We start from the raw sequence: 27,281 nt of genomic DNA, 5'->3' as shown, positions 1-27,281 counted from the left end.
CGCACGCTCCCCCACCCACTCCCCCAACCACCCACTCCCACTTCTTGGCCCTGGCATTCTCCTGTACTGAGGCATATAAAGTTTGCACAACCAATGGGCCTCTCTTTCCACTGATGGCCGACTAGGCCATCTTCTGATTCATATGCAGCTAGAGACACAAGCTCGGGGAGGGGGGAGTGTACTGGTTAGTTCATATTGTTTAAAATAAGGACAATTTAGCAACTTCTTGAGCTCAGGAAATATTAATTTGAGGTGTTAACAACCCATAATGGGACCAGCAGGCAGGAATTAAATTAAATTGATAGGCTACTAACTTGAGAATAAAATCATCAAAGGAAACCTCATTTTCTAATGTGGCTGCCATTGTTGGATACTAGCCGGCTGACACTAGCTGTGTTCACTTGCCCTTCTGTTGTCTTCTTTTTGTTTGATAATATGGCAACAGTAGTGCTGTTGTCTGGAAGTGACTTCAAAGTCCCACCTGCAGGCCTTTCTTTATTGAGTACACATAATCTGGCACTCGTATTGTTCCTCTAATAGAGCCTGGAGCCATCTAGTAATTTCCCTTTTGGTCCCGCAGACTATGTGTTGTTTACTCTGTCTTCAAGGATCTGACAATCTGTGAGGAGGCTAGTGTTCTGTGTTAAGTTATTCTGTCATGCTAGTTTAGCCTTTACGGAATTATCTTTTGCTTGCAGCCATTGTTTTTGAAGCATTGTCTAATCCAAGTAAGAGCATTATGTAGTCTAAAGATTTATGAGTCAAAATTTACAACCTAATGTCACTTTACAAGGAGAAAAAGCATGTTAGACAAGCTATTGTTCATGCATAAATTAATCCTAAGAGAAAATAAGTATTTGGCCTCTACCTCATGATACTTATGTCTGTTAATTCTCTAAATAAAGTGTTTATGGTGATACCTATTCACTCATATTTCTCAAGATGACTCTGATCAAGTGTGTACCATTGCCTCATTAACCTTTGCCCATGGCCTCTGCTCAGCTCAGTTTATTTATTATGTTGTTCCTTTTTCTCTATAATTACATTCCTCACCTTTTTTTCTCAAGATAATTTAGCTTGGATTCTGATGAAATTAAAATCCCAGACACTAATATTAAAACACTCCTGTACTTTTGGAGCACATTCTCCCATCTAGGTAGAATACCACTTACTGTTACTTGGAATCTCACTCAAACTTCAGGGCAAGCCTTAAACAGATTATTTCCAAGAGGTATATTTTATATTCTCTTTCAAACAAGGATACCAGAATTATAACAGATGAATAAACTTGCCTAAACTAATTCTACAATGAAAGAAAGCTAAGAATAGAATTCAGGGGTTCTTAATCTTAGAGTCTTTGTTCTTTCCACAGCATACAAAGGAGATTAAGAGGTCTAATGAAGGGGTATAGAAATCATTAACCTTTTGTCTACTCAAGATAGCTTTGTGGTTTTCTTGCTTAACCTACTGGCTTCCAAGTCTTGACTCCTGCCCATTGTCATCTTCTGTCTTACCTGTTGTTTTAATGTTCAGAAAACCTGTATATAAGAAACAAATGAATGGCTGTATATTTTTCCAATGTCAGATTTTATTGAATAACAAAAATCTCACAAGTTGCAGTGGTTTTAATTGTAGTAAATTGTCAGACTGGCATCTGGCTGAGGCTGATGCAGATTATTTGATATTCCAATCTTAATTACTAATATTAACTCTCATATTACATACACAGTATTATATATATATATATACATATGCATATGCATATGTGTGTGTTCATTTGTGTGGTTTAGTGAATGAACACTAGTTAAAGATATTATAAAATAATTTAAGTGATTTCAGAACTGAGTTGATTGAAATGTATATATAGTCTATATTGATAAAATAAAAAGCTCAAAGCTATCTTCATGGAAGAAACTAATGGTGAGACAATGGAAGAGTAAGGGTTGAGAACTAAGATGCAGAATTGAGAGCAGCTTCCAGGAAAAAGGCAAAAGCAAGTTGAGACAAGAAGAACAAGTCTAATTGGGTGAACAGGTAGAGGGGTAAGCTACATCAACAGCTGGGGATCCAACCAAGCTGAAGCACCAGAGACATGTCCTTGTCTTTCATACCACACATGCATACATACTCACACACACACACTGGATATCATATAAAAAAATTAGTGATGGAGTTGTGTCATTTTAATGTTAGGTGCCTGCCACTTTATGGGGTCTAGATAAGAGAATTACACCTTTTTCAGTTTGCTGCGTTTGATAAGTTTGGAGGCAGGGTTTTCCTGAAATGATTTTGATATGCTCATGTATCTCTCCAGTCATAATTTATACTGTAGAGTATAACATTATAGGATGGGACTCTTTTTACTCCAAGGAATGTCATTTATTAGTTTGTGATTTATGTGTGGTCTTAGAGACATGGTGCTCTTTATCTGTTTACCCAGGAGTGCAAACATTTTCCATCATCAAAATGCAGTTGTTTATTAACCTGGTTTCTCAGGATGAGGCACAGCTGAAAAGCCACTGTTTAATGCAGTACGTAGTAGTAACTCAGACTATGGCACTGACTGACAACGATGCTTATCTTTTCCTAAGGAGGCTCAAAGGATGGTCTGTTCACCCAAGATGGACAACAAAGGCAGACTTAAGTAAGATATTATCAAAATCCAATTTAGTGGTACAAATAGTTTATTTAGCATTCCTACAAATCATGAACAATGGGTTACTTACAGTAGAGTGAGTAACTCCAAAACAGCCTATATTCCCATTCCATTATGGTTAATGACTTCCTAAAAACTAAATCATAAGCCCAACTTTCAATTAACCTTTTCTTCTCACATAATATGACATCTTCCAAGACAACTTGCTCCTAGGGATGGAGTAATAGATAGTTGGAATAACAGGTAAGACTCTCATGACCCCATCTAAGGAGTATCAGTAACTGTCATTGCCTGGTTAGCCTGCATTGTTTGGCTCTAGTTACCAGAGTAAGATGACATCTTGTTAGAAGTTATAAACTTTTAAGATAACACTATCTTATGGTATATTTTTATACAAGTAGAAAACTACTTCTCTGTCAAATATATTAAATAGTATATGGTAGATTGAGAAAGTGCCACAGATTCAGATACTATCGCAAATTCCTGTTGAATCTCCTAGTCCAATCTTATTATAAGAGGTTAAACTTTAAAGCAAGTACAAATATTATTTGTCAATATTTGATAAGTAAACTAGTATTCTCCCTAAAGTAACAGACCACTCATTAAATTCATAAATGCAATGAGCAGTGGTAGGACACTTTGTTTAATTTTTTTCTATATTTAGGAGAAAATGTTACTTTTGAGGAATTGCCCTACCCTGTGATATTGTTCACAGTATGCTTCTATTATTACTGTGTAACTATTACAAACCTATTTTAAAATAATTTGGCCTATGTTCATAAAAGTTGAAGATCAGTAGAAAGCAAGGTTATTAAGGTTCATTCTCTTTCTTAGAGCAATGTTTCTAGAATGCTTACCTTTCAAAGAGGACCCATGATAATGAAATGTTCAAATTCTATGTCATGATCAAGTTCTACATTCACTAAAATGCTCTGATTATGGGGCTGGAGAAATGGCTCTGCTATTAAAGAGGACTTGGTTTTGATACCCAACACCCACAGAGTACCTCACAGTAGTCTGAAACTCCTATTCCAATGGATCTGATACCCACCCAATAAAAAGGAAACAAAAATATGTTTTAAAACATATTCTGGGGTGGTGGTGGTGGTGTACTCATTTAATCCCAGCACTCACTTGGGAGGCAGAGGCAGGCAGATCTCTGTGAGTTGGAGACTAGCCTGCTGGTCTACAAGGTGAGTTCCAGGAAACCCAGAGCTATATAGAGAATCTCTCTCTCTCTCTCTCTCTCTCTCTCTCTCGCTCGCTCGCTCGCGCGCTCTCTCTCTCTCTCTCTCTCTCTCTCTNCTCTCTCTCTCTCTCTCTCTCTCTCTCTCTCTGTGTGTGTGTGTGTGTGTGTGTGCATGTGTGTATTGCAATTATTTTGACCCAAAATAGACAAAATCTTGCATCTTAATATTTTTAATAAAGAAGAACAAATTTTCTTTTTTATATTTGCATAATTATTTTAATGGAAAACTTGTGATAATATTGAAGATTATCTCTCACACCAAATTTCTTTATATTGCTAAAGATACCACATATTTGAGTCACAAAATGTGGAAAAATTTAAGAGGATAATGACCTGTATACTACAGCTCTACTGGCTTCCTATACTAACTTCCATAGTGTAAAACGTTGTTGTGCATACTATTTTTGTTTTTTTTGGTTACAAATTTTTTTTTTATTCTTTAAACTTTCTTTACAGTCCAGACTTTATTAGGCCTTCCAACTCTTCCATGTCCCACACCTCTCCCGCCCCCTGTCTCCAAGAGGATATCCCCACCACCACCCCATCCCACCAAACCTCCACACTCCCTAAGGCCCCAAGACTCTAGAGGATGAAGTGCATCTTCATTGAGTTAGTTCAAACCTGGCAGTCCTCTGCTGTATATGTGTTGGGGGCCTCATATCTGCTAGTGTATGCTGCTTGGTTGGTGGTCCAGTGACTGAGATATCCTGGGGGTCCAGGTGAGTTGAGACTGCTGGTCCTCCTACAGGGTCACCCTTCTTCTTAGCTTCTTTCAGCTTTTCCCTAATTCAACCACAGGGGTCCCCAGCTTCTGCCCATTGGTTGGTTATAAGTATCTGCATCTGACTCTTTCTGCTGCTTTTTGGGTCTTTCAGAGGACAGTCATGATAGGCCCTTGTTTGTAAGGATACCACAACATCATACTCAAAGTTCTAGCTAGAGCAATAAGACAACAAAAGGAAATCAAGGGTATTCAATTAACAAAGAAGTCAAGGTATCACTATTTTCAGATAAAATAATAGTATACATAAGCGACCCCAAAAGTTCTACCAGAGAACTTCTACAGCTGATACACAACTTCAGCAAAGTGGCTGGATATAAAATTAACTCAAATAAATCAGTAGCCTTTTTTTTATACAAATGATAAACAGGCTGAGAGAGAAATTAGGGAAGCAACACCCTTCACAATAGTCACAAATAATATAAAATATCTTGGGGTAACTCTAACCAAACAAGTGAAAGATCTGTAAGACAAGAACTTCAAGCCTCTCAAGAAAGAAATCAAAGAATATCTCAGAAAATGGAGAGATCTTTCATCCTCATGGATTGGCAGGATTAACATAGTAAAAATGGCCAACCTACAAAAAGCAATCTAAAGATTCAACGCAATCCCCATCAAAATCCCAACACAATTCCCTAAAGTTATAGAAAGAGCAATTCTCAAATTCATCTAGAAAAGTAAAATACCCAGAATAGTGAAAACAATTCTTAACAATAAAAGAACCTCTGGGGTAATCACCATCCCTGTCCTCAATTTTCTTCTTAGTTCAAAACCTGCATAACATTTTCACACTTTGTCTAGTTCTAAACAATTTTACTAAATTTAAATTAAATTTTCAATCCCTGTTTCTAAACTTCATGAGCTTCTTCTATCAGTATTCTTCAAAGTACCAGAGACTCCAGCAAAATCAGGAAGGTTAAGAAAAACTACAAGGGACAACATACATTCTGAAAAGCTATTGCTAATCTGGCAAACATGTGACTAGTAAAACCAGAAGATTTATGTTTCTATCCTTACTTTTTTTTTCTCACTGACAAATTTTGGACATTCCTGGAAAAGTTTCTTACTATGTCCTTTCAGAGAAAACTGGTAGTTAGATGAAATAAGGTAACTCCATATCCTAAAACATGATGTGTTATTTTTGTGTGTATATATGTATTTCCAATCTTACATTTACATTTTACTGTCTTATAAGGATTGAATTTATGCTGAGAGGTCCAGCCAACAAAAGTTTACTTAAATTTGTCAATGAAAGTAAGCAAAGGAGGCTATATCCATATATAATCATACACTGAGGTGGCACATGTCCTACTTTAAAATAATCCTTAGCCAGATCCATTGAATATATATTGTCAATCATTAAACACATAAATTTAAGCTAAACACTTTTTGTAAGTAAGTTTTTTTCTTTGCAAATAGGTTCTCTCACTATTAAAGTATAATTTATCAAGAATTTTTTCTTTAAAATAATTTTATAGTATTTCAACTGTTAAAAGGTTTTTTATTATTCTCAAATAATTAGTAATTGGGAGGAAATATTAAGGGAACCAGAGGAGTCAAGGTCACCAGAAGAAAACCTACAGAAACAACTAACTTGGGTCCATTAACCTAGAGGCTCACAGAGACTGAACTGCCAACCAGAGAGCATGCAGGGGCTGGATCTAGACTCTCTCTATATATGTAGCAGATGTACAGCTTTGTATTAATGTGGGACACATAACAGCAAGAGTAGGAGTCTGACTCTGAGTCTGTTGCCTGCTTTTGGATCCCTTTACCCTAACAAGGCTGCCTTGTCCAATCTCAATAAAAGAAGGTGAACCTAGTATTACTGCCACTTGATATGCTAAACCTGGTTGATATATATGGGAGTCCTCCCCTTTTCTAGGGAGAAGGGAAGGAACTGGGAGGAGAGGACAGGGGAAAGCTGTGATTAGGATGTAAAGAAAATGAATAACAGGCGATAAAAATATTTATAACAGTTATTTTTAAAGATTTGGAACATAGTATGGCTCTGTATTTGAAGGCTTATTTGATGGCTTAAGGAGAAACTTCTTGATTTTAGTTTATTGGGTGTGGGAAAGAGGCCTTTGCAGTGATTACTACTTTATGAGGTTTCAAGATAAGATAGTAGATTACTCACTCTTTATTTGACTTATTAACTAATTCATCCTACTTTTGTCTTTCATGTATCCACTTCATACTTAACAAACTTTACCTTTCTGCATGCTGAGCCTAGGAAGTGTTTTAGAGATGATTCCTGACTATGACCAACTCTGATAGCCCAGGCTGAGTCTTCAGATGCCTTTTGATTTCAGTCTGTGTCGTCAGTAGATTTCTGTCTCCCAGATAATTGTAATCTTTGTATAATTTGGGCTTGAAATGTAGGTAATAACACCATTTTTAATAAATAGTTATCAGACATTAGTTTTAATCTTAAAAAAATAAAACACCTGGAGGAGGAGTTCCTAAAAGTTCTAAGCTATTTGGCAACAAAAGTCAAAATATACATCCTACCACTCATAGCAACCCTACTTGAAAACATAGGGACACAAAAGTTAGTAGAAATACAGGACTTTATGAGTATAAAAAACCTCAAGAAATGTAACATTCTGCAGAAATATAGCTATAAATAAACCAACTCAGTATAATCTGGAAGGTCACTAAATTGCACTATGTTATGCTATGGAACTATAATGTTTTATGATGTTATCCCATGAAAAGCAGATAATTTTAAATGTATTGATTCTTATTGATAGCATGATGCCATTCATCTGATCTATAATTTACTTTCAATAACATTTCAAAAAATGTGTTTATTAATTTTTATGAAATCCATTTATATATCAATAGAAAAATAATATACTATAATAATTTTTGCATACTTCCCCATTGCTACAGAAGATGGAGAACATATAATTGCTACAGAAGATTAGAGAACATATAATTTTTTTGGAATTATTCATTGTGCCAGAAAGCTGATTAGTAACCATCAGGATTTGCTTTGTGTGTGTGTATGTGTGTGTGTGTGTGTGTGTTTTCTATTTTCCTGTCAACAGAAGTGAAAACAGTAATTGGCATGCTCACCTTCTTGATTATAGCTGTTATATCAATCAGCATCCTTTTTCTAGGTTTTATCATAATTTCACTAGCCATGCATTGTTTTCTTTTTCTCACAATTTTAAACTTTATCTCTGAGTACACACATCAATTTACTTTAAATGCTTAAAATCAGATATGCAATCAGTTAGAATTCATCCTAACTGCATTCATGGAAAATCTGCACTGAGATTTTTAAGAGTTTTAAGAATGAAGGTTAAAACATTGAAACAATTTATTTACTCTACATCTACCCATGATGTCTGCTATTTAACCTCTATGCCTCTCTCTCTCTCTCTCTCTCTCTCTCCCATATTTTCTGTTCATTGGCCAAAATTGGGGTTTAGCAAATATTTGAATGAACTGTGAGATTTGCCATGCATCTGGGTTAGTCTAGCAGGGACATACACAATAGAAGCTAGACTTTAAGATAGAAATATATATGTGAAAAATAGAGAATAACAAATAAATGTGAAATCAGCCTTGAATAAGAAACTGAAAAGGATAAATTTCTCAGTTTTAAGGGACCAAAATGACTTACCCATATGTAACTCATTTTTGAAATAGAAAATAGTGATAAATAATGAAATTGGTTTCCATAGGTAAGGTGACTGAATTCATTTTTTAAAAAAATTATTTCTTCAACACGGGAACTATGGCTCAGTACTGAAGAGCACTCACTGTGCAAGTGTGAGGAATGGAGTTCAGGTCCCAGCACCCACATAAACTCTGGCTGTGGTCCCACATATATTGTAATCCAGCCACTGAGAGGGACAGAGAAAGGAAGAATGATGAGCTTTGTTGGCTGCTAGGATCACAGAAACAAACAAACAAACAAACAAACAAACAAAAAACCTGGAGCTCCAGATTCATGAAGATACCCTGTCTCAAAGGGAACAAGAAGTGGATGACAGAAGAGGACACCCAACACTTCTCCAGCATCCATGCGCATAGGCATACTATTGACACAACATGTATACATACACCCATAGACACAGAAGTATCCTTTTATATCTAATCCTTATAAACATAACTTTAGTATATGTTTTTAACTTTAGTGTATCTTTTATATCATTAGATGACATGGTAGTCACATATTTGCTCAGGCTCATAATTGGAGAATATTTGTTGACTCATGGACATCCATTTGCGTCACATATTTTATGTATCTGAAAATTTTCTATTGAAATCTACCAAATAAGTACTTAAAGGGGAAAATACACCTTTCCATTTTTGCCACCACTGTCATTGCTCTTTTGTTTGTTTGTTTGTTTTTTGTTTTTAGAGACAGGGTTTCTCTGTGTAGCCCTGGCTGTCCTGGAACTCACTTTGTAGACCAGGCTGGCATTGAACTCAGAAATCTGCCTGCCTCTGCCTCCTGAGTGCTGGGATTAAAGGCTTGCACCACCATACCTGACTCTGTCACTGCTCTTTTAGACTGCTTATACATCCTGCTGCTTGCCTGGCTGCCTGACTCCCTGCTTGGCTCTCTGATTTTCATTTACCTCAATCCTGCTAGACTCAAACATCAAGATGCCAGAGCTTTGGTACTTCAGTGCCAACAGAGGCACTCACCTTCACAAAACCCTCAAAACCATTCCTACAATGTTTAGAATAAAAATCAAATCCTTCTTGTTTTTTTTTTTCTTTAAAAGCCCTGCCTGTATTGGTTCATGACTACCTCTAATAATCTTTAAAAATCTGTTCTTACTTGAATACGATTATGATTATCTTCTTTAACAGTCATCAAATTTGTCATGTGGATTCCTGTCTTGGTCTTAGCTTGCTCCTCCAGATATACAAAAAGTTCATTCTCTCCCTTCCCAGGCCTCTGTCTTAAATGATCTTTATTCAGAACACTCTTTTCTGATAGTTGTCCAAAATATCACCCATGTTACTTTCTATCTTTTTACCTGCATTGTTTTTATGATACTTGTTATCATCTTGATTGCACTGGCTATGTATTGGTGTTTATTTTATACATTTGATTTTACAAATATTTGTTCCCTGAAAGCAGGAATCTTGTCTGTCTCTGCCCTAGTAAATAGAGCAAAGAAGAGGTGCTTAAGAAAGACTTACTGATTGAGTGAATGCATGCTGCTTTATTTTCATTATAAACAAACTTATCAAATTCAATGTAACAATTAAAATCTAGTTGATAAGATAGATTCCTTGGTTTTAATTAACACGTATATTTTGGGTAAATACATTATTAATGTTATTTGACATAACTCTTATTACAATGTTGCTATATAGGTGTTGTTTGTGTACTCTGTTCTCCCTGGACTTTTATATTCAATAGCTTTTCTGTTCTTTTATCCTTGAGGCTTCTGAAGCTCCATAGCTACTGTGAGTCACCACCATTATCAATTTAACAAAAAGGAGAGATTATACCAAATTCAGAATATTAAGGTTAAATGACAAAATGCTGTCTCTCTTCTACATGCATTTCTCATGTACTATGTTGATGTCCTCTTGTGTCCATCCATTTCCTTTCCACTCAACAGATTCCTTGCAATCTATGTTCCACCATTAGAAATGATAATTTAACTAATCCAGGCCATGGAAAACAGAGTTGAAATCCTACCTGATTCATTAAGACCTCAAGCTCTATAGATGACCCATTTTTTCTTATTTGCTAGGAAAAGTAAAGCAGCTATTTGTCAATTCTTTTAGGTTTAAAATAATTCATTCAAAAATGACCCACTGTAAAATGTGGTCAGTGTAATTGTCTCAGATGTATTTACCTATCTATGAATAATTTTGTTACCAGTTTTAGATGATGAACCTAAAATGAATCTATAGAGAAATTATCCAAATAACAGACTTAACACAGTGTACCAAAAATATATTCTCATTTATAAGCATCCTTATGGATAACTCTAAACCTAGCTCTCTCTCTCTCTCTCTCTCTCTCTCTCTCTCTCTCTTTCTGTGTGTGTGTGTGTGTGTGTGTGTGCATGCATGGGTGTACGCACATATGCATATGTGCACATGAATGTGCCAATAGGTGTGCATGTAGAGGCCAGAGATGAAGATGAAGATTGAGTATCTTTCTTGCTCACTTTATACATTATTTTTTTGAGGCAGGTCTCTTATTGGACCTGGAGCTCAATTCATGATTGTTTTGGTTGTACAGTAAGCTCCAGGGATCTTCCTGTCCCAGCTTTCCCATCACTGGTTTGGCAAGCACATTCTTTGCCCCCAGTTTTTTACATAGGGGCTAGCGATCCAAACTGGGGTACTTATACTTAGGCAGCTAGCACTTTCCCAACTGAATTGTCTCCCCTCATCTCTTTTATTTCAAATTTAGTACTTATTATTTTAATCAACTGATAGAAATACTCATCAAATTGAATTATGGATAAGAATACATGGGTTGTAGTAACTCCAATTTTTGAAATTAATAGTTTAAAATTGAGTCATTTTATAATCATAGGACATTGTGAAACATATTTAATGCTATTCAGAATTTGTTTGTTGATTGAATTCTTAAAGATAAATCATTTACCCCGTCCTGAAAAATACTGTGTGAAGTATGACTAATTTTTAGTTCAGAGTCTAAAGTACTTTGTACCCTTAGTTAGATATTAACTTATCATTTCACAAATAATATAATTCTAAGTGCTATTGTTCCAAACATAAATAAGTACCTTTACAACTTACTTATTTTGTATAGACTCTACATAGTTATTTAATATATTGTTATTGTATTTTCACATAAACCAATGTATGATGTTTATTCATGTCATACTTCACATATAAGATGACTGCATTCACAATATGTTTATTTATCCAACTTATCAAAGCAATAAGCAGAATTAGGAATTTTTAAGTGTATGATTTTCCCTACTCTACCAACATACTTCTAGGTAACAAAGTAGAAAAGGAACTAACTAAAATGCATTATAGAAGTTATTTAGGATTATTATGTCATAGGATTAGCGTAGGATACAAGAATCATTAAGTATTCTTGGTACTATTTTAGAGACTATAGATGCAATTATTACACAGAGAAAAGGGTGTTTATGCTAGATAATTTGCATTTCCATCTTCTGTAAGAACTGCAGAAAGAACCAAGATTCCTGGATATGCTACTCTGGTTTTTGGCTTCTATATGTAAGGAGAAAGAATTCAAGTTTTCACTGCCCTATAACTCAAATGCAGAAGAAGTGAACAAATCAGAAAGTCCTGAATTGCTAAGCATTGTAACCCAATTCTTTAATCCCAGTCTGATCTATGAAGTAAGTTTCAAGACAACCAGGACTGTTGCACAGATAAACCTTATCCTGAAGAAAAGAAGAAGAAAAACACTGAATAAAGGAATAATTACACAGATAAGCACCTTATTCTCTACACATTATTTTAGTTATTGACTTTTAAATGTTTCTCTAACTGATGTGCAACAAGCAAATGGAATTACTTTAAATTCTACATTTTCACAAACCATTTTGTTAACTGAGACACATTACTGCAAGAGGTCTATTATCATTTTAATGGCTATATTAGCTTTATTGTACTTGATACAATATTCTAAAGAATAAAATGAATGCCTGAAAATAATTTTGTTGGAGGATACAAAGTTCTATATAATGCAAAGCTCATGAAAGAAACAGTTCTATTATAATTGTGCTTTGGATAGATAAAACATGATTATGACTTAAAATCACATTGTGTTTCATATCACTACTGTTGGATTTGGTCTTGTTTTCCCGTGACTTCAGTTCCTGAGTGAGTTTTACATGTTTTTATATATGTAAGAAAAAGTATTCCCCAGATTTGTTATTTTCTTGACAGTAAAAAATGACTGCTGTTTTTCCTTGTAATTGTTTCAGAGCTAGATCAAATTCTAGCTTTGCAAATACAGAGAATAAATGCTTCTCTAGGAGTTTATTTTTGCTGGCCATTAGAACTCCTGCCGTTTTCCAACTTCTGTCATTTGTCAATTCAATTAAACTAAGCTGATATGCATTAAGCATCATAATGTGCCAAAAACATTCAAATAATGTGCCAGTGAGTGAATGTTCTTCATTTGCAAAAATGAATTTTGTAAGACTCAAAATACTGGGAAATTGAGATTCATCCTAACCTTAGTGATCACCTCCTAGTCACAGTCTTTTTGCTATTGGGTCAGATCAGCTGCTTAACTGTTGTGCTATCTGGAAACTTTGATTCACTTTTACCAAAGAAAGGTAAATCAGAAGAGAAATGTTTCAAACTGATATCCGTCATAACACCAAAATGTGACAATTTTAGATTATAACAGATTGCACTGCAACAGCTCGCTGCTCTGTGTTGTGATGATTTAATTGCAAGTTTTCACTGTTTAGCAGATTGCACACACCTTGAGGGGAGACTGCCTGACAGACTTTTCAAAGGGCACATAAAAAAAGTGTTGAGTGGAAAGGATCTGCTGAAATTCTACTTTGAGATTGTTTTATTTTCATTGTCAAAGCATTGGGCCTCTTTGCATGTCAGATTCTTGGACTTCAGAACAAGGAAGTTGAATTAGTCTCAAGATGTTTTATTACTAAACTGCAGATCAATGTGACATACAGTGAATTCTGTAAAATTCCAAACAATGACAGTGTTTGACAAGTTACTAATCACACACACACACACACACACACACACACACACACACACACACACACACACACATACATGTATTTCAAATCAAAATCTTGGAATGACAGGATGGCTATGATTAAAACAAAAAACATATATTCACCAGACTGTTGATAAGACAAACCTTTATACTCTGTTGATAAGGGCATAAATTAGTGTAGACATTATAAAATAACAATTTGGAGGTTGCTTAAAGAACTGAAAATACAGCTGCCATTTTCTCCAGCTACATTGGGTGTGACATACACTTGTTTTTATTATGGCATTATTATTCACAATATGCACAATATAAAATCGAACTTGCTGCTCATTAATAGAAAAATGTTTAAAGAAAATATGATAGAAGCACAATGGATTAAAAAAACATAAAATAATGTCACTTTCAAGAAAATACATGGATCTGGAAAATATATTAGGTGAGAGTATCCAGCTACAGGGGAAAGTCATATATTATATCAAACAAACAAACAGAAAGAACTGAATAACATTGCCAGAAATTAAAAGGCAACCATTTAGAGAAAGGGAAGAAGGTACAGGGAACGAGGAGAGAAAGTGCCACAGCCAAATATATTACTTTGTAAAATTAATGTAACTAAAGCATTATAGCAAAACCCAAGAGTAAATTACTGATAAATGAAAACTAACCTACATGTGATGGTGATCACATGAAATCACAATACAAAACTCCTGCTCTGTATAGTAAGATGACCCTATGTAAATCAATGGAGTTAAATTTACTTTAACAGTATAAATACTTAATAAACAGAATTCTCTGGCTCCAGTATCTTTTTATTCTGAGTTATGGTTGAAAGGGTTCTGTCAAGTTGGACTTTGTCACTCCCCCAAATACAAAAAGTCAAGATTGTAACATTATGTCCAAGAGGCAGGTAGGCTAAGGGAGAGAACCACAAAACAGCTTTCTATTTCTGAGCACATGTGATCCATGTGAATATTGTTTTCTTTCTCTTCGGATCTTCGCGTCTTACAGCAGACTAGTGTGGGATGTGTTTGTACAAGGAACATTTTTCTTCATTGCTTTTCAAACTCTCAAATTATCTACTGCTAACTACAGTCGTGAGACCTTTTAATAGAGTGAACTTACTGAACAAACCAACTATTTTAATATTTATACAGAATATACTTATTTGGGTAAATCATCATATGGTGCTAAAGATCACTGAAAACCTGTCTCGGAAAGCAGGGTTGCCTCCCTACCACATCGATCCCAAGCATGTTTGTCTCATTGTGTCCTCCATGACCCTTGTCTAGGTATGTCCTATCTTCTCACCCCCAACCTAGCAACAGAGAGTGCAAAACAGCCCCACAAGCAAAGTAAGTGTGTCCTCGTGAATACCTAGAAGGTAAACAAATTTCAACAGATGTTACTATATTATTTCATCATATAAAAGTACCTGCAATGGGAAAGAAAACCCAGAGGTTCAGCCATGGGTGATCTACCATGGGGAACTGAGGCATGCAGAGAAAGTTCTATTGGGAACTTCATCTTGTCTCAGCTTCTTAGCTGCGTTCAGTTGGATTTTGTGAACACCAAATAGATAATGTCATCTTTATCTGTCTTCTCTTATTCAGAAACCTCATATGAGGGAGCATTCTGCTCTGCCCAGGGTTCTATTGGGAACACCAGCTAGCTGCCTTAAAAGGGGCTTCTTACGTGAAATTTTGATAAAGAAGTTTTGGCAATTATTTGTTCTTTTAGTTGAAAGTCTCACCTGAAAGGGATCTTCTGTGTTGGGAACTCGAGCTAGTATAATAATGGGGCTTCATCACTTAGTTCTACAGGATGTTTTGAATACCCAACATGATGATGTTTCTATCATATATTCTATCATATATATATATATATATATATATACATATTTTATTGGTTTTAATTATGTGAGACATTCTGTACATGAGTACAGATGTCCAAGGAAGCTGGAGGCCTCAGATTAATTGGAGCTAGAGTACAGATTATTGTAAACCACTTAAAGTTTGGGTTCACTGAAAGAGGAGTAATCATTTCTCCAGCACCCTATCTGATGATATATCTTTATGTTTATCTACCTATCTTTTCTATTCTCTTACTTTGTCTTACTGATACTTAATAAGTTCCCTCATTCAAATCTAATAGAATAGCTACCATATTTCATTTTCTGGACCATATATATTGCATAGTTGTGTTTTCTTTTAAGTTCACTGTAAATATTCGATAGATGAGTCTAAGAAATGAGATTAGTTCATTGACATATTTTGCCAATACTGAGTGAATAAACTGATTATTTTGGTGGCAAGAAGAATATGGTAAGATAATTTTAGGCAGGAAATAAAAGTATTTAAATTTTACCACAGAAATATCACTTCTTTGGGAATTTTTAAAGTGACTTCATTCATTCTATTATCCATGTTTTCTTTATTTCCAAAACCAATATAGTAATAAGGATGAATAAATACTGTGCTCAATTAGTTATGAAGAATAAGAATCAAAATCATGTATGAAGCTATTTTTCCCAAATAAATACTCTGAAAACATCTCTGTTTTCTGAGTTGGTATGTATCATTTGTTTGCAGTAACTGTTTTCTGTTAAAGAGACATGGAGGCAAGCTGCCACAGCAGCCTGAATTCTTAAATCATCTGGTAATAAGTACATGTAGACAAGTCCTAGCTGTTCTATCTAGATCAGCCTTCCAGTTAACAACCAAGCTGGCATGTTTTCCTGGCTAAGAAGAAATAAAGTCCTTGAAGCAAAAACGTTTATTTCAGCAACCCTTAATTGATCATTTCTATACTTGTTACTGAGTAGAAGTTGTAGGGACAGGTTTCAAGGGACCTGGCCCATTCAGTCAGAAATGTAGGGAGAAAGACTTCATGAAGAACTGACTATGCGCCTAAGGTCTAGAGAATCTACTTTAGCTAGAGTTGAAGTGTCCAGTAGGAAACATCTCTGTAGCATTTTCACAGCAAAGTGATTTATTGGCTGATAAATGTAATTGACAAGAGCACAGAAAGAAAATATGCATAAACTTAAACTCAAAGAGAGTATAACATGTAAATTAGCAGCAAATGCCACAAAATGTAACAGCTAATAATAGTAAAGGGTTTAGTCTAAGAAGAAAATATGACTTAAAAATATTTGCTTTGTATGGGAGTGCATTTTTATACTTACACAAATTTAATGCCACATTGCTTCCTCATGTAGAGAACATACATGTATAAGATCATTACTAAGTTATGGATTTTGAAGCAAAGTAATTACCATATGAAAAATAGAAATGGTATTAACAAGAATTATATCATTCAATGCCAAAATGATAACATTTTACATATATTCCATTTATCTTTTACAAAGTACAAATGATAAAACACTCTTTCCAAACAAAAAGAAAAGTACAAATATAGGAACTGTGGTCATAAGTTCTAATGGACTGACTAATCCTGATTCTGTAACTCACAGTGCCATGGGAGTATCAATCTGGATGTATTATGTATCTTGTAAAATATAATATCCTTCAATTTGCTTGAACTTACTGCATAGAAGATGAAACTCATTACTTTGAAAAATGTTTGGGAAAATTAACTGTGTTCTTGCTTTCATACATGCATCATAACTGTAAGTCTTTTTATTATTGTTGTTGTTTTTCAGCTCCTCTGACTGATAAGCCACCTAAGCTTTTGTATCCCATGGAAAGTAAACTGACAATTCAGGAGACTCAACTAGGTGAGTAATTTCTCAATTCTACTTAATACGCCTTTCTCCAGTAGATTTCAATAGCTAAATAATCCTAAATGATAGATAGGCATGTTATACTGTAAACTGTAAACATTGTTCCCTACACTACCTTCTTTGGAACCAAACGATGCATATAATATTGAACAATTGTTGGTAAGGAGATAAGCTTCTTAAGATTTTAATGATATTGTTATAGCATATTATGCCCTCAAACTGTAATGTTTGAATTGATTTTAAAATAGTATGGAACTGTTTGACATATAATACTCCCTAATACATTAAAATACAATTTTGGAGATTGAGAAAAAGGTGAAAGTTCATCAAAATAAATGTCAGTATTATAAGAAAAAAAAGTTGAAATTTAATCTAGGTAAGAGATGTACCTTTGTGATAGAGTATTTGCTTAGCATTACAAGTCCTAAGGTTTTATTCCTAGTACTGCTTATTGATATTTTAGAAATATACTGCTGAATTCTCATGGGTGGTCATGTTTATATACACCTTGCAATAAGTTCTGCAAACATGTATTTCTTAGGAATTGAGCAAAACTTGAAAAAACTTGAATCAAAAAGAAATTAGTTCATAATAGTAGTTTGATATATGTAATGAGTATACCAAAATGAAAATAATATTATGCTAATTACATTTTTCATAATATAGTATCAAGATGTGAGCAAGTCATCTTTGATAAACTGATAGATATTAACATGAGATCATGAACACAATATATTTGCTATAAATATTAAATTCTATACTCATTGGAATTTTAATATGTTTATATTGAAGTAAGCATGAGATTTTTGTCTAATTTGGGTACATATAGTTATATCAAATCTCCTCTTAATCAAAATATATAAAATATATTATATTTTCTTACATATTAAATTTACTTCAAATGTTCTATGATGATAGAGAGATAGGTAGATGACAGGCATAAAACAAAGTTCTTTAGAAATGTATTTGCTTTTAGTGATTAAGTAAAATATTTTCAAACACATACTTCAATATGCATTCATTCTGATAAGGAACTTCCTACATTAATCATTCAAATATGAAAATGCATGTAATTTTAAAAACTAAAAAGAATCTATTTTCCATGTAGTTATTAATTCTTAAGTCTGAATTTAGAAAGAAGTGTGAATCAGTTTTCTAAACAAAGATTAAGAATGTAATGACTTTTACTTGTAACAACCACACTTTATGCTACACAAAGATATGATGATGGTTTGGGAACTATGGAATTTCTAATGCTAGAAATGATTATGCTTAGTAACTTAAAGGGCAAACATATGTAGGGTGCATACAGGTAAGGAAGTAAATATGTTCCTTTGATAGCAACTCTGAGCCTTCTGAACTAATGTTATGTACATACAAGACATATGGTTATTCTGAGATGGAAGACTATAGATAGCATTAGCATAATGTCACAAATAAAGCAAACAAATAAACAAAATTTGTATATAACAGTTTGTACGAGTTATTGTATATTTAGTTTATCATAATTTATTGCTATTTTAGAAATACACCTCATGAGTGAACATGCTTAAAGTTTTACTATCACATCTAGAAATGAATGTTTCTTGGGAGTTATATAAAATTCTTAGAACAAGAAAAAAGGGCTGATAGTAGCAGTTAGTTGTAGTAAATATAGCAAAATGAAATCTTAAGTCTCAAATTGTGTGTATTTGCTAGACAGAATCATTGAAAAAATTATGGTTGATGCTTGTATTTTGAGTTTTTTCTTTTCATTATCCATAATTTGGAATGAATCAAATTGGTCTTTACTTCTTACCTTTCACAAATGGAATAATTTGTTAAGCAGTTTTTTAATATTGCTTTTTCTTAAATGAACTTATAAAGATTAACCAAGCACATCAAACTGAGATGGAAAGGTCTTATGCAATGTGGAATGGTTTTCTATGCATTCATTTGAGGGAACATGGAAATACCTTTAACAAAGTACTAACTACTTTATAGGCACTAATTAAAGAAACGTGAGGTGTCTTTAACCACCAATTGAACTAAAGACCTCAATCTGAAATTTTGATTATTTTATTCAATATTTTGTAGTATTTTCTGATGCCTGTTTTCAGCACATAAGTCATTCATTAAATGGAGAAAAATAGAGAATCCTTGGTTCTTTGAGTAAGTTTATTTGAAAGAACTTTCTTCCTAGTACTGCTAATGGTTGAATAACATCCAAAAGGGATATGGGTGGCATCAAATGTCTCAAATATTAGCAATCTGAAGGTGGAAGTATAAGGAGTGTGGGTTCTAGGTGTGCCTGGGTTACCTAGTACTGCCTATATCATCTTTGGCTACTTAGTAAACCTCTGTCTGAAAGAAAAAAAAGTGAAATTGAGAAGTATTAATAAAGGATCCTAGACACCTAGGAATAAAATTTCTACTTTGACTTATCATTTGTGTAAAGATTTTATTTTTTCCCATTCTTCAATTAGAAAAAGCTATCAATTCCTACAGTCTGAATATATGGCATTCAGATCCTAAGAACTCAGCGAAGCATCACTGAGTGCTTTTAGGAGCTAAGTAAACTGTATTCGTGATGAGTCAATTTCTCTCTCTCTCTCTCTCTCTCTCTCTCTCTCTCTCTCTCTCTCTCTCTCTCTCTCTCAAAAGAAGTTCACATGTCTCCTAGAGAGTATGATTAGCCATGAGTTCAGGGTTTAGTCTCAAACTGTAAATTGAAATATGGCCTTTTCTTAGGTAAATTTTTAAAAGGCTAATAAAGCTGTGTGGCTACATGTTTGATCATCTAATTTTAATATTGTAGGTGAAGCCAATATATATCCAATCAGCTCTGGTAACTATAAATATTGAGGTTTTCCTGACAAGTAACAGTAAGCTTAATAAAAAGGATGGGCTAGGGATGTAGCTCTGTGTGGAACAGCACCTGTTCAGCAATCATAAGCATCTGGGTTGAAATCCTCAGCACCCACAGAAAAAGAGGGTGTGGTAACATCTGTGCAATGGGTAGGAGATAGAAACAGAAGGGTGTCACTGGGCCTTACTAGAGGACAGCTCAGCTCAGGTTCAGGAAGATAATCTGTCTCAGTGGAATAATTTAAAGAGTGATAAAACAGGATACTTGACATCCTTGACACAAAGTGAAATTTGCACTCCCCCCAACATGGACACACACACTAATAATAATAAGATGGCATCTAGCTATTTCATTCATAGGTTTTCCTCTCATCTCCACATCCACTTCTCATGCCCTCCTTTCCTTTCCGAAGTCCTCTGTGTCCTGCTCTAATTTCTTCATCTTCTCAAATAAGACATTTCTGGTATTGATCATTTAAACTGTTTCACTGCAGGAAACAGATGGCACTAAAACCCAAAGTACTTAGCAAAAATATAACGTATAAAGTAAATTCATATAAAATATGCAAAAGGGTAGGTTTGAATTGAATTGCAATAAATATGTGATGCCAGCCTGGAATTTCTATTTCAATTGGCATCTGTATAGACAACAGTAAACATATGGCCAGAGATTTTCATTTCAGGGGGAGGAGCAAAAGGCCTAGTGGACACACTGTTGAACAGAGAAGGTCAATCCAGGAAGTAAACCCAACTCAGGCTGTTACAGTCCATGGGATCAATAGGTACACTTGACTTGCTGAGTTTGAGCTCTGTTACTCAATGATCTGGCCTGCCTACATGGCCAATAACCCATTCTCTGAAGCTCCCAGAGTAAAATATAGCATATGCTATTGTTACCAGAGAGTCAGTGAAGAGAAACCCAACTTAGCTTTGACATAGTGTGCCACATTTTATTTATAACTCATATGTGACTGGTTTAGAAGGCCTCCACCTACAATAAAATGTGATGAAGAGCTTGAGCTAAAGAACCTTCCCAGTTATGCTCTAATTGATCTTCAATACCTTATTCTTATACATTAATTGTGTTTAAAAGAAAATACTTCTGCTTTTGAGTATGTAACAAGGATTTTCCAGATGTTGATACCTCAAGGAGAGCAATTGATACAAAAAGCTTAGATTTGTGTAAACTCTTCCTAAATGGACACACACACACATATTAAGTTTTCACACTACTACAAATTAATACTACTTTCTTTGTATTATACTGTGCAAAACTTTAAATTTTAGGGAAATTCAAGGAAAGTGGCTAAAATATCTGTAACAGATCCCAGTGAATAATTTTATAGGAAAAATTTCTTGTCATGGGATTCATATGTCAATTTACTGGGTTGATATAATTAATTATTGAAATATGCTTTGTTGCTATGATTTATATGTTATAAAAATGTTATTAAATATGTGGTATATTGAATATATTTATTACAGTACATATCTTAGTTTTAATTGAAATATAACACTATAGAAAATCATCTTATGGAGTGAAAAATTGATTGATTTTATAGATTTCTTAGGCCTGTAATGAAAAGCTGTTATTCTCTTGAAACAAAGCATCCATTTTTAAATGGTTACTACTTTACTGTAATTAACTGGATAAATTTTCTTTCATTTCTCAAGTTAGTAAATTTAATATTAATACCTCAGAATAAACAGTAACTTAGGCATTGCATTTGGTGCGCATATCTGAAAGTGGCTTAGTTGGAGTGTTTGTCTGTTTGTCTTTAAATACCATATTACTAGAGTGTGAAGTGACACCAGTATGACTTTCCTTCCCATAGATAGGAACACTGACTAAGTCTTTGCTTTTCTTTCTATACAGAAAAAACAATAACATCCAAATTCTCCATTTTTGTAAAAGTTACAATCTGTTTTTCCTACTTAAGAAAGACATAAACATTAGCATAACTGTACTTTCTCAAATAACATTTCTTAGACATAAGAGGAACAGTTTCACTTTAGTGGCTTTGGTTTTTTCTTAATCGTAGCTTCAACTGACCAGAACCACAGATTAATTCAAAATATCTAATAGTGTTTACTTCCACTGAAAACTTCACAAGCCAAGCTTCCATCATCTGCATTGCTCTCAACAGTCTTATCTTCCAAGCTCCCACAGAATAACTCCCCGACCAAAGTCCAAATGCCACCACTATCACCCCCAAACCACATGAGTGGGTCTGCAACAGCAATGCCTGATGATTGAGTCCACCTCTTAGTCTTAGTTAGGGTTCCTACTACTGTGATAAGACACCATGTCCTAAAGCATCGTGGGAAGTCAAAGGTTAGTTTATTCTCCTAAGTCTCAGGTCACACTCCACCACTGAGAGAAATCACAACAGAAATTCAGGGTAGGAACCTGGAGGCAGGAATTGATGCTTACTGGCTTGTTCCACATAGCTTGCTCTTCATGGCTTGCTCAACCTGCTTCACTGATAGCCCTTAGTACTATCACCTCACTGGTGTCACTGCCTATAGTGAGCTGGGGAACATCCTGGGAGGATTTGGTGGAGTGAGTGAGAGGTGGATATGATCAAGGTACATTGTATACATGTATGAATTTTTCAATAAATAAATAAGAATTTAAAAATATAGATACTTAATAGTATGTCTTTAAAATCATTGTGGGAATGTATTCAGATAGTGTAAAAAAGATTAGTCCATCTCCAGGTGTGTATTAAGCCATTAATAAGTGTTGACTTTTAAGAGTAGAAATATTTTCATGCAAGAGATAGTTTTGATGTGTTCTTTGAACACTAGTGTTTGTTCATGATTATCTACTTTCTACAATACTATGGCAACATACATGAGCTACATTGTAGGATGGATACTATTTTGGAAAATTAGGTTCTAACTCCCCTTAAAAAATACATGTATATAAACCTTTATATTTAAATATGCCTATATATTTAACTTTGATTTTATATTTCTTAATCATAATATCTGAATATATGTACATAATTATAAAACAATAACATGTTCCCTGGTCATGCTTTAAAAAACGTTTATTGGACACTGTGCCACAAAATGTTTATATATGAGCAACAAAAAGAAAATGAAGTATGTTTAAAATTATGATTCTAAAAGAATGGAATTCTAGTGTCTTTCATAAGACTAGAAACACAGAGACTAATTTTACAAAACAAAGCATCAAACCATTCTTCCAGTCAAGCTTCTCCTGGATGGTTTTGTACTAGCTACATTCATTTGATTGAAAAAAGAAAAAAAAAAAAAACAGTTTTCCTGTGAGAAGCACCACTACCAGGAAGCTTTCTAGATCACTCCTAATTATTGAAGTTTACTAGAACAAAAGAGATAGTGAGTATCCTACATTAGCAAGAACTGCTCCTGAATTTGCAAAATGAATGCCAATTTATGAGAAATAAACCCATCGAAGGATATTATAGTGTAGAATGTTGAAAGAGGTTTCAGAACAAGAGCATGCCCCATGTGACTGATGTCCATTAAAAGGGAGACTATAAAAAGACTCACAGCATTTAGAGTTTGAATATAGAGAAAGATGTTCATCCATAGATTTCCTCTTGAATTTTGGCTAAATAAATGAGAACTCCTAAATTATATGCAGACTCTCCAAGAAAAAATAACTTGTGCATGAATGTCATTACAAAAATAAGATATCAGTATTTTATGGTATAATGTTAAGACACTTAGCATTCAAGTCAAAACTCACTCTACCAACTAAGTATGCTCCTACTGATCTGTGGTTAAATTGAACCATCATCATTTCAAAGAAGTGCTCCCTTCATTTTTGATTGATTTCTAATTAGTAGTGGCTTAATATGTCAGTTTTAAGAGTCTCTGTCCTCCAGTCTCTTTTAAGCAGCTAATGATCACTGAAAGATTTATATTCACAAGGAAAATATGCTATTTAAAGATACTCTATGGTGAATGGTTTTATATGAGAACCGTTTTGTAATTGAATAATCATGCTCATTACTTCTCTCTGTGGTAATGCAGATTTTTACACTATCATAAGATGGGGTTCATCAATTCGAAACTGCAAGTGCCATTGTCCTGGGCAAAGGACCATCCACCCATCATCACCAATAATTCCCTTTAGTCTGTCAGTAGAAAAATATGGAAACTTTCTTCTTCCTAATAGAGAGTAATTTGATTCATTAGTTTCATAACCAATGGTATTTTCTTCTAATCTAATTAATTGAACACTAATATTGTGGAGTATACTACTTAAATAATGACAACATCTCATGTTTAATGATGTCAAAATGCACTGTTTTCATGGGTTGTATGTTTTAAAGTCATCCTGCATGATTGCTTGCTTCCATTTTATTGAAATGCAAACCAACAGAAAGACTGTCCATAATGCAGTTTACCGTCCATAGTCTTAACCAGGTGAAAGTTCGGATTACTTTTTATTAGCATATATTATTATTAGCTGTCCCAAGTTAAGGGTTTCATTGGGATTTTTTTTATTTTTTTTATTAGGTATTTATTTCATTTACATTTCCAATGCTATCCCAAAAGTCCCCCACCCACTCCCCCACCCAACCACTCCCACTTCTTGGCCCTGGCATTCCCTTGTACTGAGGCAGATAAAGTTTGCAAAACCAAGGGCCTCTCTTTCCACTGATGGCCAACTAGGCCATCTTCTGCTACATATGCAGCTAGAGACACGAGCTCCAGCAGGTACTGGGTAGTTCATATTGTTGTTCATAGGGTTGCAGATCCCTTTAGCTCCTTGGGTACTTTCTCTAGCTCCTCCATTGGGGGCACTGTGATCCATCCAATAGCTGACTGTAGGCATCCACTTCTGTGTTTGCTAGGCCCCTGCATAGTCTCACAAGAGACAGCTATATCTGGGTCCTTTCAGCAAAATCTTGCTAGTGTATGCAATGGTGTCAGTGTTTGGAGGCTGATTATGGGATGGATCCTTGATATGGCAGTCTCTAGAAGGTCCATCCTTTTGTCTCAGCTCTAAACTGTGTCTCTGTAACTCCTTCCATGGGTGTTTTGTTCCCAATTCTAAGAAGGGGCAAAGTGTCCACACTTTGGTCTTCNTTCTTCTTGAGTTTCAAATGCATATAATAATAGTTGTACATATTTATCNAATTTATTAGTCATTATTAAAAGAAAAATTATATTTTTACTTTTTACAAATTTATTTGTCTCTTTTCTTTATACCACTGTGGCAATTACCTCATTTTAACTTTTATTTTAAAGATAAACCTTTAGGTATTATGATTTAACTTATAGCTACATGAACAAAAAATAACTATCACGAATATTTTTAAACATATGCTCCTAAACACACCACATGGTTTTATATGTTGAGTAACCATAAGGTATTAAAATCTAAACCCTACAGCAATTTTTGATGTATAATAAGAAACTGAGGGGCTGATGTGATACTTAGAGGTTAAAAGCACTGACTGCTCTCCCAGAGGTACAATTCCCAGCACTAAAATGACAGCTCACAACTGTTTGTAACTCCCATTCCAGAGGATTTGATGCTCTCACACACACATACATGCAGGCAAAATACCAATGCACATAAAAACAAGATAAATAAAAGGAAGGAGAAAGAAAAGAAGGAAGGAAGGAAGGAAGGAAGGAAGGAAGGAAGGAAGGAAGGAAGGAAGGAAGGAAGGAAATAGAAACATTGTCTCAAAATGTTATTTTAAAAAAGAAATTGAATAACAAAAAAATTAAAGGTTAGTAGAGTTTTGATTTTTGAAATTCACCTGTTTTGAAATAAATCAGAATGTAACTCCACCTCCAGTTGGGAAGAAGAGAAAGCTGTGAAGTTGTTTAAGACTCTAAAGGAGTCAGTCACCCTCTTCCCCACCCTCTTCTGTCCAATTACCTCCTCAAACTCATAGAGAAATGAGTTTCTAGTTTAACAGAAGCAGAAGGCCTTCCTTGGACTTCCCTGCTATGAGTTATATTTACAGAAAGTTAGCAGCTCTTTGAATAGGAAGATACTAAGGGGAAGTGTGTGTGTGTGTGTGTGTGTGTGTGTGTGTGTGTGTGTGTGTGTGTGTGTGTGTGTAAAATAAATAACATATATACATATTCTATAAACATGTACATATGTTTACAATATATAGCATATATGTATATATAAATGACGTGTGTGTGTGTGTGTGTGTGTGTGTGTGTGTGTGTGTGTGTGTGTGTGTTTGGCTTTTTGAGACAGGGTTTCTTTGTTTAGTCCTGATTGTCCTGGAACTCACTCTGCAGACCAAGTTGAACTCAGAAATCTACATGCCTCTCCTTCCCAAGTTCTGGGATCAAAGGAGTATGTCACCACTGCCTGGCCAAGGAGATGAAGTATATTGTTCTTCAGGAAAAGATGAAAAAATAGAACTGAGCACATCAAGCCAACACCAAAAGCAGAGTACTTGCAGTCCCAGGCAATACTGTCATTATTGCTACCAATATTCAGTTAAAAAAAAAACTGTCTTGTGAAATAGCATAGGAGAAATTTAGAAAGTTTTATTTTCACTTCCTAAAAGAAAATAAAATGTCCCAATGTACATGCATTCTCAGATGAGAATGGCATTATTATTTTGGCAAATTTATGGCTTTTTAATTAATTGATTTCCTGAAATGCTTCCTGGAAAATTTATTATTTTGACCAAAATTATTTGAGCTAAAATTGTATTATTCCTAGGTACTCAAATTATTAGCCAAAGCTTGTTTATAAGTAGTATCAATACTATATTCAAATTTATCCACAACAAATTGTATTATTAAAGAGATATATATGAAAATATTATTTTATGTATGGCTCTTTGTAATGACAAAGACTGTCTTTACTAAGAATATTTTTCAATCCAAAGGAATTTCTTAAGAATTTTACCTACAGAATTGAAGTAATAGCCTTATATATTGAAAGATCAAATAAATAATAGTTTGATTAGAAGTATCATTGACATTTCAATTTGAGGTGAAGTTGTGTCATAGAGAATATCAATGATTAAGTTTAAAAGTCATGTTCAATCAAAAGCAATTCTTGCTACTGTTGATTTTAGGAAGAATGGAACAGAATTTTCTTTTTTGTTTTCTTTTTTTAATATTTTTTATTACGTATTTTCCTCAATTACATTTTCAATGCTATCCCAAAAGTCCCCCACACCCTCCCCCCCACTTCCCTACCCACCCATTTCCATTTTTTGGCCCTGGCGTTACCATGTACTGGGGCATATAAAGTTTACATGTCCAAGGCCTCTCTTTCTAGTGATGGCCAACTAGGCCATCTTTTGATAC

General features: G+C 34.4%; 1 protein-coding gene across 4 annotated transcripts in view; it reads left to right on the top strand.

Annotated features, from left to right (window-relative positions):
• Positions 1–27,281, top strand: part of Il1rapl1 (interleukin 1 receptor accessory protein like 1) — a 1,320,182-nt gene that overhangs the window by 1,011,170 nt on the left and 281,731 nt on the right. For all 4 annotated transcript variants that reach the window (XM_021153186.2, XM_029473014.1, XM_029473016.1 and 1 more), the window contains one exon: positions 17,052–17,126. In XM_021153186.2, coding sequence (XP_021008845.1) covers positions 17,052–17,126 — 75 coding nt within the window. The remainder of the gene's footprint in view (positions 1–17,051; positions 17,127–27,281) is intronic.

This window comes from Mus caroli, chromosome X (assembly GCF_900094665.2).
Source record: "Mus caroli chromosome X, CAROLI_EIJ_v1.1, whole genome shotgun sequence".
Taxonomy (NCBI): Eukaryota; Metazoa; Chordata; class Mammalia; order Rodentia; family Muridae; genus Mus; species Mus caroli.
The sequence above is the reverse complement of the archived record's forward strand: the minus strand, read 5'-3'. Positions and strand labels throughout refer to the sequence as shown.